General features: G+C 42.0%; 1 protein-coding gene across 1 annotated transcript in view; it reads right to left on the bottom strand.

Annotated features, from left to right (window-relative positions):
* DOCK4 (dedicator of cytokinesis 4) overlaps positions 1-16,739 on the bottom strand; it is a 467,343-nt gene that overhangs the window by 22,091 nt on the left and 428,513 nt on the right. The window contains exons 40-42 of the mRNA XM_052638395.1: positions 9,908-10,049; positions 8,186-8,352; positions 4,696-4,782 (exon numbers count right to left, since the gene is read on the bottom strand). Coding sequence (XP_052494355.1) covers positions 4,696-4,782; positions 8,186-8,352; positions 9,908-10,049 — 396 coding nt within the window. The remainder of the gene's footprint in view (positions 1-4,695; positions 4,783-8,185; positions 8,353-9,907; positions 10,050-16,739) is intronic.

Below are 16,739 nucleotides of genomic sequence, written 5' to 3'. Positions count from 1 at the left end.
GGTGTTAGGGAATCAAATTATGATTTTGAAAATTGGTAAATCAAAGGAAAGAAAAAAATACTAGACTTCCTTTCCTATACCTTAGGGTAATCAAATTGTCGATGAAGGGGTGTTTCTCTTTATAGAAGTATTCTAATCAATAAATGAAGAAAGAATGATAAAATATCACCCTTTTGTAACCTCTAATAAGATTCCTGGACAGGGGCAATGATCAGTGCTGCTTGCCAACCACAGCATATAACACCTGAGAAGTAGTCTTGCAAAAAAATAAAAGACAAAATTAGATCTAGCTGTCAATTTACCAAAAAATATAGGAACAAAGAAACATATTAAATGATCTCACTGATTCACAGTCTGCAAAATCCAGACTCAAGGAAACACTTCAGGATAAACAACCTGATTTCTTCAACAAAAAAGCTGCAAGAAAAAAATAATTTGGGGGAACCTATTAAATGAGATCTAGGAGGTATTCCAACCAATGTGAATGTGTGGCCCTTATCTGGGTCCAGGTTCAAACAACAGATGACAAAAACAAACACAAACCTATAAAATGAATTAGAGAATTGTGAATAAATTGGATAGTTTATGGTCAAGGAATTACTGTTAAATTTTTTAGATGGAAAACGTAAACACAATAATGGTACTGTGTTTATGTTTCTGATAAATTACACAGACTGAAATATTCTTACATAGTGTCTAGGACTAATTTCCAAACAATCCAGTGTAAAAGGGAATGGAGGAAGGTGTAGACACAAAATCGGCCTTTTTGATAACTCTTGAAGTAAAAGAATGGGTAACTAGGTTTACTATATCTTTTCTCTATTTGTATAGGACATAACTTGAGTTTTAAAAAGGATACTGGCCGCTGTGTACAGAAGTGGCTGCAGCAGGAGGAGGCCAGAAAGGCAGACGCACCTCTTAGGAGACTACTTCAGAAATCAGGCACTAGATGTATGGGAAAAACCACCACAATGTCCTGAAGTAATTAGCCTCCAATTAAAATAAATAAATTAAATTTTAAAAAGAAGTCAGGCAGTAGATGGCGCTATCAGAAGGGAGATGAGCAGAGCTCAGATGCTGGGTAACTTTGAAAGTACCTAGAGCCACACAGCTTTCCGATGGATCTGATGTGAAGTGTGATAATATTCTCAGTGGGTAAATAATCCACCTGCAGTGCAGGAGACACAGGTGGGTTCAATCCCTGGTGGAGAAGATCCCCTGGTGGAGGAAAATGACAACCCATTCCAGTATTCTTGAAAAATCTGAGGGACAGAGGAGCCTGGGGGGCCACAGTCCCTGAGGTCACAGTCAGATACAACTGAGCGACTAAGCACACACATGATAATACTGGGGCTTCCCAGGTGGCACTAGTGGTAAAGAACCCTCCTGGCAATGCAGGAGTCATAGGAGACGCAAGTTTGATCCCTGGGTCGGGAAGATCCAGAGCATGGCAGCCTATTCCAGTATTCTTGCCTGGAGAACCCCATGGACAGAAGAGCCTGGCAGGCTATAGTACACAGGATCACAAAGAGTCAGATACGACTGAAGCGACTTAGCATAGCACACAGCACATGAGAATACTGTCATTATCTTTAAGGCTTCGAAATATCATTATCTGTACATTCTATGTTATAGCTTTTTCACCATGTTTAAAATGTTTTAAATAAGCTTATTTTTAATCAAAAATATTTTGTTTTAAAAACAATTACTGAGGAAACAGTAGTTCAAAGAGGCTTATCATCTTTGAAAGAATGGGATAATATGTTCACTAATGTTCTGGGGTTATGATTTTCAGAATAAAGGCCCATTATCCCATCTGAAATCTTTGCTGTCAGCTGTTTCAGAACTCAGAATTTTTCTGACTTCAGAAAGGTAACACAGGGCACGTATAGTATATTGCACCACCCTCGGGCAGGGTCTGAAGACGTTTCCTTTAATCAAATGTGTTACTATTTCTGTAGTAAAGTACAAGAGTAGTCATACTAAGTGAGGTAAAGATCATAAATGGTCTTAGATTGGGTTAGGTATATTAACAACTGAATTTTGGAGCCAAACTTCTAAACACATCTATTGGTATTCAGAATCTTTTAGAGTTTGGTAAGGTCCAAAAGGAATTTCAATTCAGTGCGGCACATACGTCTTGAGTGCCCCAGTCATCAGGACCTTCTACACTGGCAATTAAAGCAGGAAACCAACAACACTAATTGAAGGTGGGGATATGCCAGGCAGCGGGAGTAAGAAAGACACGAGGTTGTCAGAAGTGGGCTGTGTTCAGGGAACAAAACAGCCCAGTTGGATTTGTTCTGTTTGACAGAGTCTACGGTTGCATATTCTAATAAAATAGGCAGCTGCTGTTTGAAAGGTTGTGTTTAGTAACTCTCCCTTAATCACTATCAGCATGCTGCTTTTTATTAGCAGGCTGTGTGTGTGTGTGTGTATAATATTTCTAAGGTTAGGAACACTGGTAAGACTTCACAGAATTTGCCTCTCTGGGTAGTAAGTAGCTGACAAGGCTCTCTGAATCATTAATGCTGCAAGGATGACTAAGAACATTCCTGTGGTTTGGGCCCATGCCATTCAGCAGGAAGCAAAACTTTAAGACTTTCTGAGCAATGAACTCAGCAGCCTCTTCCACAGGAGGCCACAGGGTCCACCATGGAAGCAATCCTTGCTTCCCTTGCAACCCTTGTGGACCCTTGATTCAGACTTGACAAGAACACACCCACACTGGTGTAATCTGCTGAATGGAGTGCAGTTTGTTAAGAGCTGTATGAATTTTTTAGCCTTGCAAAATGAAAATGCCATTAAATCCCTAGCATGATTGAATACAATAAGCTGAGGGTCGTTTCGATGCTTAGAAACTGCAGGTAGGACAAGCCATTCTTGGAAAACAATTTGGGTGGGATCTGCTCTTATGGATTCATTGACAGCATGGGCTTGTTACCTAAACAAGGAAGGGGCTACATTACATTTTCACAATTGGCACATTTTCCATCAGGACTGTGGCAAAGGGCTGGCCCCTGACATAATAGATATGCCAGGGGTGGGAGGGGGGATTCTTGGGGGCATAGGTCTGTGGCTGACAGCAAGGGGCTGGAGGCTTGATAGCTGTTGGGGAGGGGTTCTCACTCCAGACATGGCTGCCTTCCACAAATGCTCTCTCCCTTCCCATAGCAGGGGAGATGTTTTATAACTGAAGGCTCTTTGGTTCTGCAAGGAGATCCAACCAGTCCCTCCTAAAGGAAATTAGTCCTGAATATTCATTGGAAGGACTGATGTTCAAGCTGAAACTCCAATAGTTTGGCCATCTGATGCAAAGAACTGACTCATTAGAAAAGACCCTGATGCTCAGAAAGATTGAAGGCAGGAGAAGGGGACGACAGAGGATGAGACGGCTGGATGCATCACTGACTCAACGGACATGAGTTTGAGTCAACTCTGGGAGTTGGTGATAGACGGGGAGGCCTGGCGTGCTGCAGTCCATGGGGTCACAAGGAATCAGACATGACTGAGTGACTGAGCTGAACTGAACTGCTCTTTGGTTGCTGTGATTTCTACATTCTCAACGACACCCGCTGATAAGCACAGCGGCATCCTTCTACTGTGAACTGTTACAGCACGGACCTACTGTGTGTCAGATACTGTGCTGGGCTTGACACTGGCCTCACACTGCTTATAAGGCTAGAAGAAAAAAATATACCTAGCTTTGGAGTCAGAAAAATCTGGGTTTGAGTTTATCCTTTTTCAGTATCTTGCTACAGGATCTGTGGCAAAGGCTTTTAACCTCTTGTCAAAACTTGTGAAAAGAGGGGTAAGAATATGTACCTTGGACACAGAGAAATGAGAACCACAGCATACTGTTGGTGGGAATGTAAATTGGTTCAATCACCTTAGAAAACAGGATGGAAGTTCCTCAAAAAACTAAAAACAGAATTACCATGTAATCCAGCAATCCTATTCCTGGTTACACAGTGAAAAAAAATGAAAATACTAATTCAAAAAGATACATGCACCTCAATGTTCATAGCAGCATTGTGTACAATAGCCAAGATATGCAAACAACCCAAGTGTCCATCCACAGATAAATGGTTAGAGAAGACAGAAGTGAGGTATATAATTGCGTATATATTCAGACACATACACACAATGGAATATTACTCAGCCACAGGAAAGAATTAAATTGTATTATTTGCAACAATGTAGATGAACCTAGAGGGTATTATACTTAGTGAAACAAGTCAAAGAAAGATAAACACTCTTTGTTATCACTTACATGTGAAATCTAAAATTAAAGAAACGCAAATGAAAATGAATACATACCTTGTAGCTTTGACATGGTGATTAAATAAGATAATGTGGATAACTTTCTTCCACTGAAGATAAACAGTGAAGGTCTCATAGCTAGAGTGGTTAGGGGAGCTAGAATTCCAGTTTCTCTAACTCAAGGGCCTGAGGTGTTGACATGCTGCAGTCAGAGCTATTTTGGAGGGATCACTCGGGCTGGCTGGGCTAGGCCACTGGGTCCCCTTCCAGCTTTCAACATAGCAGTCAATATCACAAACATTCGCTAACTTACTAGGAGTGTTTCCAGGGACTTGGAGTCCAAAGCAGAAGCAGTGAATACATGGCCTGACTCCAGGTGAACAACTGTGCTGAGCAAGTATTCAATACTTGAGAATAAGCTCTGATCCTTACCACTTCACGCTTCTCCACTTCAAACCAGCGGGAAATTCCAGGTAAACTCTGCACCAAGTATAGTGATGTTCTTTCCACCCAGAGACTCTATGAAATACAAAACAAATTTAGTCCCCAAGTTACCTTCTTTCCAGGTACTGAGCAATGACTAATGTTTGCCATTCAATTTTACCAAGTTTTCAGTATTTGTCAGCTTTTCTTTAGTATTCATTCCAGTGCTTCAGCAATCTCCTTGCACTCAGGAAGCTATCTCAGTAAGACATGCTGAAGCTTAGGTTAGTTTCATTGTATATAACCTGAAACTTTTTTTCTGTGCAGAATACTTGATCTACTTCAGGCAGTAATCTTAAAAATGTCAAAACAGGTCATCACATTCTTTCCTTTTTCTCTAAATTCCTGATTTAGAGTTTCCCCACTCCTCAAGGGGGTCTAGCCATTTTTACTTGGAATGGGATATAATATCAGCTAATCATCATGAGATCAGACAGAATCCTCAAGAAGGGCTTTAGGAATCTCATAGCCTAATCTTTCTGTATTAAAGATGAAAGACATTAGCCTTCCAAAAGGCATGTGTACCACGCTTAGTCTTGTCCAACTCTTTGTGACCCTGTGGGCTGTAGCCCATCAGGCACCTCTGTCCACGGGGATTCTCCAGGCAAGAATACTGAAGTGGGTAGCCTATTCCTTCTCCAGGGGATCTTCCCGACCTACAAATCGAACCGGGGTCTCCTGCATTACAGGCAGATTCTTTACCAGCTGAGCTACCAGGGAAGCCGAAGAGGCATGTGACCTGCTCAAAGCTACATTCTCATCATCTGTACTGCCATCCCCAGGACCCCTGCACTAGAATGTCTGACTCCCCCATGGCTACAGTTACTGTGCCATCTGCACTTCTGTGATCCAGGAAGATTTGTACTTAGAGCTGGGCCTCCCTCTGGCCAGGATGAGCACCCCCATGACACATGAAATCACAGGTGCCTTTGGTAAGAGCTGCTGTTGACAATGGGTCTCTCTCGACAACAGGCTTCTGCATTTCTGCCTCGTGTTTCCTGGTTAAGCAAAGCATATTCCCATGTGTAGTAAACCTTACAAAGTTCCTGAAACACTGCCATTTATTCAACAACAACAACAAATCGAAGGATTTCTTTGTGCCAGCCAAGATCTAATGAAATGAATATGGCAGCAGCCCTGTGACAGGAGGCCAGAGCACTCTGCCGGTAATGAGGGGTGAAGCAGATCAAGAAGGGCTCAGGGGGCGTCCCTGGCATCTCAGTGGAAATGAATCTGCCTGCCAATGCAGGAGACATAGGTTTGATCCCTGATTCACCGGGAAGATGCCACATGCTGAGGAGCAACTAATTACGTGTGCGACAATTATTCAGCCTGTGTTCCAGAGCTGGGGAACCGCAACTACTGAGCCCACATGGCCTAGACTGTGTTCAGCAATAAGAGAAGCCACCGCAATGAGAAGCCTAGAGAGTAGCCCCCGCTTGCTGCAATTAGAGAAAAGCCAGAGTGGCAACGAAGACCCAGCACAGATTTAAAAAAAAAAAGGAAGGGCTCAGGGAGAAGAGAGAGGAACAGTCCAGGTGCTGGGGGAAAACAGGAGGAATCAGGCACACAAGGCATCCTGTGGGAGGAGGATTGTGCTTCACTGAGGAGGTGACACGTGAGCAGAATTTTGAAGAGTGAGTAGGAGTTTGCCAGGCGGAGAGCGGGGGAGGCGGTGCAGGCAGCAGGAAGCAGAGACGCAAGCGGCTTGTGAAAGGGCATGGCAGGAGATGGAGGGAGAGCTCCGTGCTGCCAGGGCTGAGAGAGTGGGTGAGTGGGCTGCAGCAGAGATGAGGCTTCTGGAAGGGCAGTTTGGAGACAGATGCTGAGGGCTGTGAGCACAGGAAAAAGAAGCCAGATTTATTATTTTTTTAAGGAGGGTTGCTACACCATTGATAAATATTTAAAGTGATGGCCAAAAGGAAATGTGATGCAGCAGAAAAAGCAACGGAGAAGGCATCAGAAGATGTGCATTCTAGTGCAGGTTCTGGGGTATTGAGAATGCCATCCTGAGCAAGTCACCTGCCTGATTCTGGGGGACCTTGGACTTTTTATCTACTGGAAACTTGCAGTGAAAACTATATTATACCCTAACGATCTTTAATCAGTTTTGGAAGGCAGAAAGAAAAATTATCCAGAGGGATTAGAAAATGGTCATGGATCTTTTCAGTAACATCGTAGCGTTATTTTCCGGTGGTTTCCTGGCCTTGATGTTTAACCCATCAATGTCCTTGACCAAAGGACTGTGCTTTGCTCGGTCTCATCATAACACTGCAAAACTATCCAACTTTCCCTTTGATCATTTGGCTGTGAACAATTCCGGAGTTACTGTGAGGAGCACCAGGGAATGAAACATAGGCAGGAGTGACAAGCGAGTTCGCATTAGACAATCACAGCTGATAGTGTTAGAAGAACATTTCCCAGCTTCCCTGATAGCTCACTTGGTAAAGAATTCACCTGCAATGCAGGAGACCCCAGTTCGATTCCGGGGTCAGGAAGTTCCCCTGGAGAAGGGATAGGCTACACACTCCAATATTTTGGGGTTTTCCTGGTGGCTCAGCTGGTAAAGAATCTGCCTGCAATGTGGGAGACCTGGGTTCAATCCCTGGGTTGGGAAGATCCCCTGGAGAAGGGAAAGACTACCCACTCTAGTATTCTGGCCTGGAGAATTCCATGGACTGTGTAGTCCATGGGGTCGCACAAGTCACCCAGGATCCTACATTCATTTTACATTTTTTTGCTTGGAGGGAGATCCTGGGGATCTGTATGGTCTCACATCGTCACTGTTATCAAGGAAAGGGCAGATTATAATTTATCTGTGGAACAATTTCACCCCTTTCCCCCAGTAGGGCTGTAAGAAACCTTGCTCTTTCTGGCTGAGAGAGAACAAGCAAGGCTTATCAGAATTGAGGATGGAAAACTCAACCCATGCAAAGAAGCTATGGTTGGTCCTTTCAGAAGTCTGAGTTACACATCATTCTATTGAGAAAAAGCAGCAAAAGTTAGCACAGTCTCTCTCACTGGGCCGGGAGCCTCCCCAGTGGTTCTATCACCTGTTTCTTCAGTATCCTTTACTCATGCCAGTCTCCCGTATCTGAGAATAAATACCCGAGGTTCCCACAGTTGGTTCAACATGAATGAATGGAGGACTGAGCTGAACCCTGAGATCTCAAAACCTGGACAGAGGACCACTGCCATTACAATCATCCTAAACTCCAGGGCCTCCTCTGTGACCCAATGAGTCAATTCCCAGGCCAAGAAATCTGCTCGGTTAGAAAACAACTCATGTTACCCTGACACGTGGTAGAGTTTAAGAATAATTAGACCACCTTCTAGTTTTATCACCTGACTATGTCTTGAGTAAATACTTAACACACATCTTGATTAAAAAAAAGCTCTCTATTTGAGGAAACCATGTGTCATAAGAAGTGCTCAGTACCTTGAATTCATTCTCCTTATCTTTCGTGCCTTTGTGAAATGGTCTGTCGTAGCGGAATTTCCAGATGTGATTCACTTTATAGAAACTTTTGATGTTGTCTGGAACACCTTCTCTCTGAAGGACCTCCTGGCTTTCTGGGATGGGAGTCACGGCGTATATCTGCAAATCTAGGATTCAAGAGTCAAGGAGGGAACCTGATTTGGCAGACTCCCTGGGGCGTCTGGCTTGACCTGAGCTATGGCAGAAAGAAAGGGATGGTGAACAATCGAGTGTTTCTATTGGGGTAAAGTCAAACTGCCAAGAAGGTACCAAGAACTCAGTTGATAGCAAATCAAGTCTCAAACTACAAGCCTTAAAATTGCTTCACACAGGTCATTCTGACAAAGTATCAGTTTGAAATTTCTATGTCGTGTGAATTCATTTATCATAGATTTTTTTGGGGGGTGGGGGTAGGTTTGAATGGCTTGGATCCTAGGTACTAAGGATTGTATTCATTTTAACCCTTGTTTATGAGGCTCTGATCTTTAGTGCATGTATGGTCCTTTTAAAATGTGTTTGTTTGTAAAATAATGGATAAATACCTACGCAACCAAAGACAGCAACCAGTACTGATAGTAACTCATATGTTCCCTGTCTCTAGCCTTGGCACATTTGAGGTAGCCACTCTCCCAAACCTTGTATTGATAAGCAGAGTGTTTAGCTATAGTTGGTATTTTTGAAAACTACATTAAAGGGGTATTGTATTTACTTATAAATTTACCATCTTTTCTTCTCATTCAAAGAAAGACAGCAAAATCTTTTCCCTTAAGTAATTGCTTGCTTCTGGTACATTTAAGTTTCTACTTTGGAATGGTATCCGTAATTTTCAGGGGGGAGTTTCTGATCTTCTTTAAGATTGTCAACTTCAGGAAGAAAGAACAATTCATAAAGGAGTGCTGGGGTGAAGTCCCTTGGTCTCTAATGCCAGTGTAATTTCAGCTGAGTTGTTTATGTTTGCACAATGGGAGTGTCAGTTACACGACAATTGTTAAATGCTGTCAGGAATGCCATGGCTAAGAGTCCCTGAAAGATACAGGGCTACCTCTTCCTCCTCCCTTTCATCCAGAATAAAAACATCGAGGGAAAAGTGGGTAAGTGATCCGAAGTGGTTTCTACAGGGTGTGTGTGTGCGTGTGCACGCACGTGCACACTCAGTTGCATCTGACTCTTTGAGACCCCATGGACTGTAGCCCAATAGGCTCCTCTGTCCATGGAATTCCCTGGGCAAGAATACTTGAGTGGGTTGCCATTTCCTTCTCCAGGGGATCTTCCTGATTCAGGGACTGAACCCACGACTTATGCAGTAGCAGGTGGATTCTTTACCAATGAGCCACCTGGGAAGCCCATTTCTACAGGGGATGCCAGAGGAAAATTATTCTAGGAGAAATCCCTAAAAAGGAGCTTTAAAAGCAGGGTTGAGGTACAGAAAAGCTGCAACTAAAAGGGAAAAAAAAATTCTCTTAACAGAATCCTTAAGGGATGTCTTTTCAACTGACATTATGAGAATATCTAGCATAATTCTGTTTGGAAGGAGCTAAGCTAAAATTAACAGGATGAGAAAGAAGGAGAACGAGAACACGGCTATTGACAAGGGGCCAGTGCCTGAAGCACCTGCACAGAAACACTCTGCAGCCAAAGGCCAACGGGACCTAGTCAGAATCTGGCCTTTCTAGCTGTGGATACACTGAGCTTCTGCCTGGAAGATGGTCTCATCGGGTTGGTTGGCATGCTGCATGGCGATGGCGTGGGGGAACTCATTCAGCATTCTCTGCTGGAAGGCCTCCAGTCTTTCGTAGTCATGCCCTCGACACACAAACTCTTTATTCTGGAGGTAAAATCAGAAAAAGAAACATTAGGACTATGTAATTGAGTGCAGTCACTACACTCAAGAAGCCAAAATATGCAACACTAGCAGTAACTAAGCATAGGTCCAACATCAATAGAATATAACCAAAAAAAACCACACTGGAACAGTCTAGAGAATTTGTCCAAATGTTAAAAATACAGGGCAAAGGTCAGAGGCATCACTCTCTATTGCTTCTAGTAAGTTCCACAGCATGCCTCACTCTTCCAGGTTCACCTGCCTGAGGTGCAAAGGGGTGTCTGATTCTCAGAGCACCAAAGTACAAAACAAAGCAATCGTGTTCCCTCCAAATGTTAGTGAACACATGTTACAGAGTATTTTAAAAACTGTATAACAAAGTTAAGTGGGCAAATTCTCAATTTGGAAGAAGGCAAAGTAAGTGCAATCCTTAAAAATACATTTTATGCATCCTTTCTATAAAGTTCACAGAGATCAGACTTCACCCTTTCACTCCTAGATCCTTCCATGGAGAGGAAGGACAACCGCCTGCATGCCAGCTCTCAGCAGGGCTGTTGCTGCGAGAATCCCTGCTATCCCTGACTCCGCTCAGCGTCCTGTAGCCAGGACCTCTGTTAACTGCCTAAAGCCAAGTTTGGGGATTCTTAAGGTCTTGCTAAATGTTGGACAAATCTTTGTCTGTTTCCGCTTTGTTTTTACAATACATTCTGTTAGTTAGGACTCTCTCATTCAGGTAAAAAAGGTGAAGGTTATCCGTGATGGAGGCCACAGAGCTGGCAGGACGGGGACCTTCTCAACAAGAACCTTCATGATCTGCTTATCGATATGGAACAACTCTTCCCGACAGTTTAAAGTGAAAGTATTAGTCGCTCAGTCACGTCCTACTCTATGCGACCCCATGGACTGTACTCCGCTAGCCTCCTGTATCCATGGAATTCTTCAGGTGAGACTACAGAAATGGGTAGCCATTCCCTTCCCAGGGGGTATTCCTGGCCCATGGATTGAACCCCAATCCAGTGCAGGCGGATTCTTGACTGTCATGAGCCACCAGGGAAGTTTAATGATAGTCAATGATAATGAAATTATAATTGTTAAGCACAGCCAGCACATACCTTATTTAACTCAAAGAAACTTGAGAGGGTGTCCCCCCCTCCCTCATTTTGTAGCTGGGAACTGCGGATCAGGATCATTACATACTTTGTCCACATGTATGAGATTTAAGCTCAGGTCTGAGTCCAAGGCCTTAGCTCCCTCTGTTCTGAACATGGCCTGATACGTGGAAAAACTCCTAAGAGCTACAGAGACCAAGAAAGATTGTGGGATAAGATGCCCTGAAGATCTTTAAGGAGTAAAGTGTTTTGTGGTCTGGGGAGTTAAGGCCCAGTGATCTCAGCAGTTCTCAGCTCTGGGCGGTTTCTGTGATTGCACCAAATGCACTGAGGAAGCACTCTGGGCCAGAGCGAGGAAGTTAGAAACCACTCTGGGAAAGGGGCTCAGGGTTGCAGCTGAGAAAAAGCAGCTGCAGGCAGAGGAACCAAGCAGCAGAACTGAGCTCTGAGAACTTGCCACAAGGCCCCACAAGTTACCCAATAAACCAATAAACCCCTGAGAAACACAAGCTAAGACAGACTCCTTAGGAATCAGGATTGCCCTCCCCATAAATAATCCTATATTTAAATTTTCTTGAAGTCATACCTTCTGATGCTGTGTTATTTATTTTGCTCAAAAGATATTCAACAAGGACCTACTGTATAGCAAAGGGAACTCTACTCACTACTCTGTAATAACCTATATGGGAAAAAAATCTAAAAAAGAATAGATACATGCTATCAGTTCAGTTGCTCAGTCGTGTCCGACTCTTTGCGACCCCATGGACTACAGCACACCAGGCATCCCTGCCCATCACCAACTCCTGGAGTTTACTCAAACTCATATCCATTGAGTTGGTGATTCCATCCAACCATCTCATCCTCTGTTGTCCCCTTCTCCTCTCACCTTCAATCTTACCCATGTCAGGGTCTTTTCAAAAGAGTCAGCTGTTTACATCAGTTGGCCAAAGTATTGGAGTTTTAGCTTCAATATCAGTCCTTCCAATGAACACCCAGGACTGATCTCCTTTAGGATGGACTAGTTGGATCTCCTTGCAGTTCAAGGGACTCTCAAGAGTCTGCTCCAACACCACAGTTCAAAAGCATCAATTCTTCAGTGCTCAGCTTCCTTCATAGTCCAACTTGGACAAAAACTGGCCAAAGAGGCCTTCTGATCGCCAGCTACATCCATACGTGACTACTGGAAAAACCATAGCTTTTGACTCGACGGATTGTTGGGAAAGTAATGTCTCTGCTTTTTAATATGCTGTCTAGTTTAGCCATAGCTTTTCTTCCAAGGAGCAAGTGTCTTTTAATTTCATGGCCGCAGTCACCATCTGCAGTGATTTTGGAGCCCCCCAAAATAAAGTCTGTCACTGTTTCCATTGTTTCCCCATCTATTTGCCATGAAGTGATGGGACCAGATGCCATGATCTTTGTTTTCTGAATGTTGAGTTTTAAGTCAACTTTTTGACTCCCCTCTTTCACTTTCATCAAGAGGTTCTTTAGTTCTTTGCTTTCTGCCATAAGGGTGGTGTCATCTGTATATCTGAGGTTACTGATATTTCTCCCAGCAATCTTAATTCTAGCTTGTCCTTCATCGAGCCCAGCATTCCTCATGATGTACTCTGCATATAAGTTAAATAAGCAGGGTGACAATATACAGCCTTGACATACTCCTTTTCCTATTTGGAACCAATCTGTTGTTCCATGTCCAGTTCTAATTGTTGCTTCCTGACCTGCATCAGATTTCTCAAGAGGCAGGTCAGGTGGTCTGGTATTCCCATCTCTTTCAGAATTTTCCACAGTTTGTTGTGATCCACAGAGTTGAAGGCTTTGGCATAGTCAATAAAGCAGAAGTAGATGTTTTTCTGCTGTCTATGGGGTCGCACAGAGTCAGACACAACTGGAGCGACTTAGCCGCAGCAGATGTTTTTCTAGAACTCTCGTGGTTTTTTGATGATCCAGCAGATGTTGGCAATTTGATCTTTGGTTCCTCTGCCTTTTCTAAATCCACCTTGAACATCTGGATGTTCATAGTTCACATACTGTTGAAGCCTGTCTTGGAGACTTTTGAGCATTACTTTGCTAGCGTGTGAGATGAATGCAACTGTGCAGTAGTTTGAGCATTCTTTGGCATTGCCTTTCTTAGGGATTGGAATGAAAACTGACCTTTTCCATTCCTGTGGCCACTGCTGAGTTTCCAAATTTGCTGGCATATTGAGTGCAGCAGTTTCACAACATCATCTTTTATTTATTTTATTGTGGCGGTTTTTGCCATACATTCACATGAACCAGCCATGGGTGGACACCCTTAACCTCCCTCCCTCCTTCCTTTTGAAATAGCTCAACTGGAATTCCATCACCTTCACTAGTTTTGTTCATAGTGATGCTTCCTTCCTAAGGCCCACTTGACTTTGCATTCTAGGATGTCTGGCTATAGGTGAGTGATCACATCATTGTGATTATCTGGGTTGTGTAGATCTGTTTTGCATAGTTCTTCTGTGTATTCTTGCCACCTCTTCTTAATATCTTCTGCTTCTGTTAGGTCCCTACCATTTCTTTCCTTTATTGAGCCCATCTTTGCATGAAATGTTCCCTTGGTATTTCTAATTTTCTTGAAGAGATCTCTAGTCTTTCACATTCCATTGTTTCCCTCTATTTCTTTGCGTTGATCACTGAGGAAGGCTTTCTTATCTCTCCTTGCTATTGTTTGAAACTCTGCATTCAAATGAGTATATCTTTCCTTTTCTCCTTTGCCTTTCACTTCTCTTCTCAGCTATTTGTAAGGCCTCCTCAGACAACCATCTTGCCTTTTTGCATTTCTTTTTCTCAGGAATGGTCTTGATCACTGCCTCCTATAATGTCACAAACTTCCGTCCATAGTTCAAGCACTCTATCAGATCTGATCCCTTGAATCTGTTTCTCACTTCCATTGTATAACCGTAAGGGATTTGAGTTAGGTCATACCTGAATGGTCTAGCGGTTTTTCCTACTTTCTTCAATTTAAGTCTGAATTTGGCAATAAGGAGTTCATGATCTGAGCCACAGATACATGTATACATGTAACTGAATTGCTTTGCTGTATACCTGAAACTAACACAACATTGTAAATCAACTATACTCAATATAAAATAAAAAATTAAATATAATAAATTTGCTTGATAAAATAAGACAATACATATCTTCTTGCATATTACTGAAGTCCCCAAATAAGTATCGGAAAACTGAAACAGTTCTAAAGCAATGCTTATATGTCACAACAGTTTATAAAATCAGGGGAATGCCTCTAAGTATAAGGTCATTCAAAGGTAGTAAGAAATCATTTTGGAATAAACATAAATTTGGGGCCTAATATTTGAGTTACGGAGAAATAAAAAGGAGATAAGCTTTCTTTCCATTAATTTTTTTTAAAACCATAGTTTTGAGATATAGTTCACAAGCCATAAAATTTACCCTTTTATAGTATGCAATTCGGTTGTTTTTGGTATATTCACAGAGTTGTGCAACTATCCGCATTATATAATTTCAGATTATTTTCATTACTGCAAAAAGAAATTTGTACCCGTTAGCAGTCACTCCCCATCTCCCCCTCCCCTTGGCACCTGGCAGCCGCTAATCTACTTTCGGTTTCCATGGATTTACCTATTCTGGACATTTCATATAGATGGAATTACATAACATGTGGCTGTTTGTAACTGGCTTCTTGCACTTAATATTATCAAGGTTCACTCATTTTGTCCCCAGTACTTCATTCCTTTCTTATTGCTGAATAGTCTATTGTATAGCTATACCATATTTTGTGTATCCATTCATCAGTGGATGGACATTGGGACTGTTTCTACTTTTAGGCAATTGTGAATAACGCTGCTGTGAATACTCATGTACACGTCTTTGTGTGGCTCTGGATGCTGGGAAAGATTGAGGGCAAGAGGAGAACGGGGCAACAGAAATGAGATGGTTGTGTGACATCGCTGAAAGTCTGAACAAACTTCAGGAGTTGGTGAAGGAAGGGAAGCACAGCATGCTGCAGTCCATGGGGTCACAAACAGCTGGACAGGACTTAGTGACTGAACAACAACTATTTGTTAATAGTTAATTTTTAAAATTGTCTTTCTTTAAAAAGGAAATATATACCTATGGGATAAAAAATTCCCAAATACTATAAGCATACAATAAAAAGTAAGTATCTTTCCCATCTTTGACCTCAATCATCCTCCTCAGACAAATCACTATTCAAAGATATTTTATGCATTTAAACACTGTCAATAAAGAAATCATTTTCCACGAGGGTTAAAAAAAAGCTACCTCAATAACACAAACATATCAATTTATTTGAGCTTTAAATATTATCTGGAAATTGATCACACAGTGAAAGGAAATTTTTAAAGTTGCTATTTGTTTTTAAATCAAAGAACAGACTAGATTTTTCTTAAAAAATCTGGTCCCACGATTCCAAGTGTGCAGTGCCATTTAGAAACCAATAGAGGGTGACGCTTCTCTTTCATTTAGAAGGAAATGCCATTTACTTGTAGAAAATCTGTTTTCCAAAGAAAGATGATGTATTGGTCTATTCCAATTGATATATTAACAAAATTCATTTTATTAGCTGATATGTCTTCTAATTTGCCAAATTTCCTTTAAATTTGGCTCCTTAAAATTATGGCTCCTAAACTACTTCTGACTTTTAAAAATCTTTACACTTTTAATTAACACTAATCACACATACACGATAGAGTTCTAGGGTACTTTATAATACACTTGTTAGCTGAATTCAGAATTTGATCAGGCCTACAATACAACTTTCATGGGCTGCTTTCTCTATTAAAAATATTAAAAATCATACTGTATAACTCCCTTGGTATAAAGACAAATAATATCAATAATAACCTAATGTACAATATACACTATTAAATAGCAATCTAGTGTAGAGTATACACTGTGGGGTTCCCAAATGGCTCAACAGATAAAGAATCTGTCTGCAAGGCAGGAGATGCAGGAGACGCAGGTTCAATTCCTGCGCTGAGAAGATCTCCTGGAGGAGGAAATGGCAACCTACTCCAGTATTCTTGTCTGAAAAATTCCATGGACAGAGGAGCCTGGCAGGCTACAGTCCATGGGGTCACAAACAGTTGGGCATGACAGTGTGCACTCACATCCATAATACACACTAAAATATATGTTTTAACATTTTCTTTAACCTGAAAGTTTACTATTTTCTTCTGATTTTAAAAAGAAAACAGTTTTATGAACCATCTAAGAATATTATGGTCCCTAAGCACTGTATCTACTGTGCATAATGGATCAGGTAGCCCTGAGTATGATATGGAATAAAACAGAATCATTGCATTATTTTGAGCAAAGAGAGGAAGGGGTGGTCTGCAGCATGAGAATCATGTCTGGGCTCTACTGTGGGGTCTCCAGCCCTCTGCACTGCTCACAACTCCAGAATATCCCTCCTTCCCCTCGGAACTTGGACCCAGACCCTGTACTCTGCAGGAGGTGGCTGATGACAGCCCAGGACCAGTGTGTCCACTTTGAAGACACAGTTTTTCAAATTCAGCAAGTGTTCTGAATTTGCCACTAGTTTTGATTTGGAATCAAG

The sequence above is a fragment of the Budorcas taxicolor genome, chromosome 4 (genome assembly GCF_023091745.1).
Source record: "Budorcas taxicolor isolate Tak-1 chromosome 4, Takin1.1, whole genome shotgun sequence".
Taxonomy (NCBI): Eukaryota; Metazoa; Chordata; class Mammalia; order Artiodactyla; family Bovidae; genus Budorcas; species Budorcas taxicolor.
Note: the sequence above shows the minus strand (reverse complement) of the source record. Positions and strands in the feature narration are given on the sequence as shown.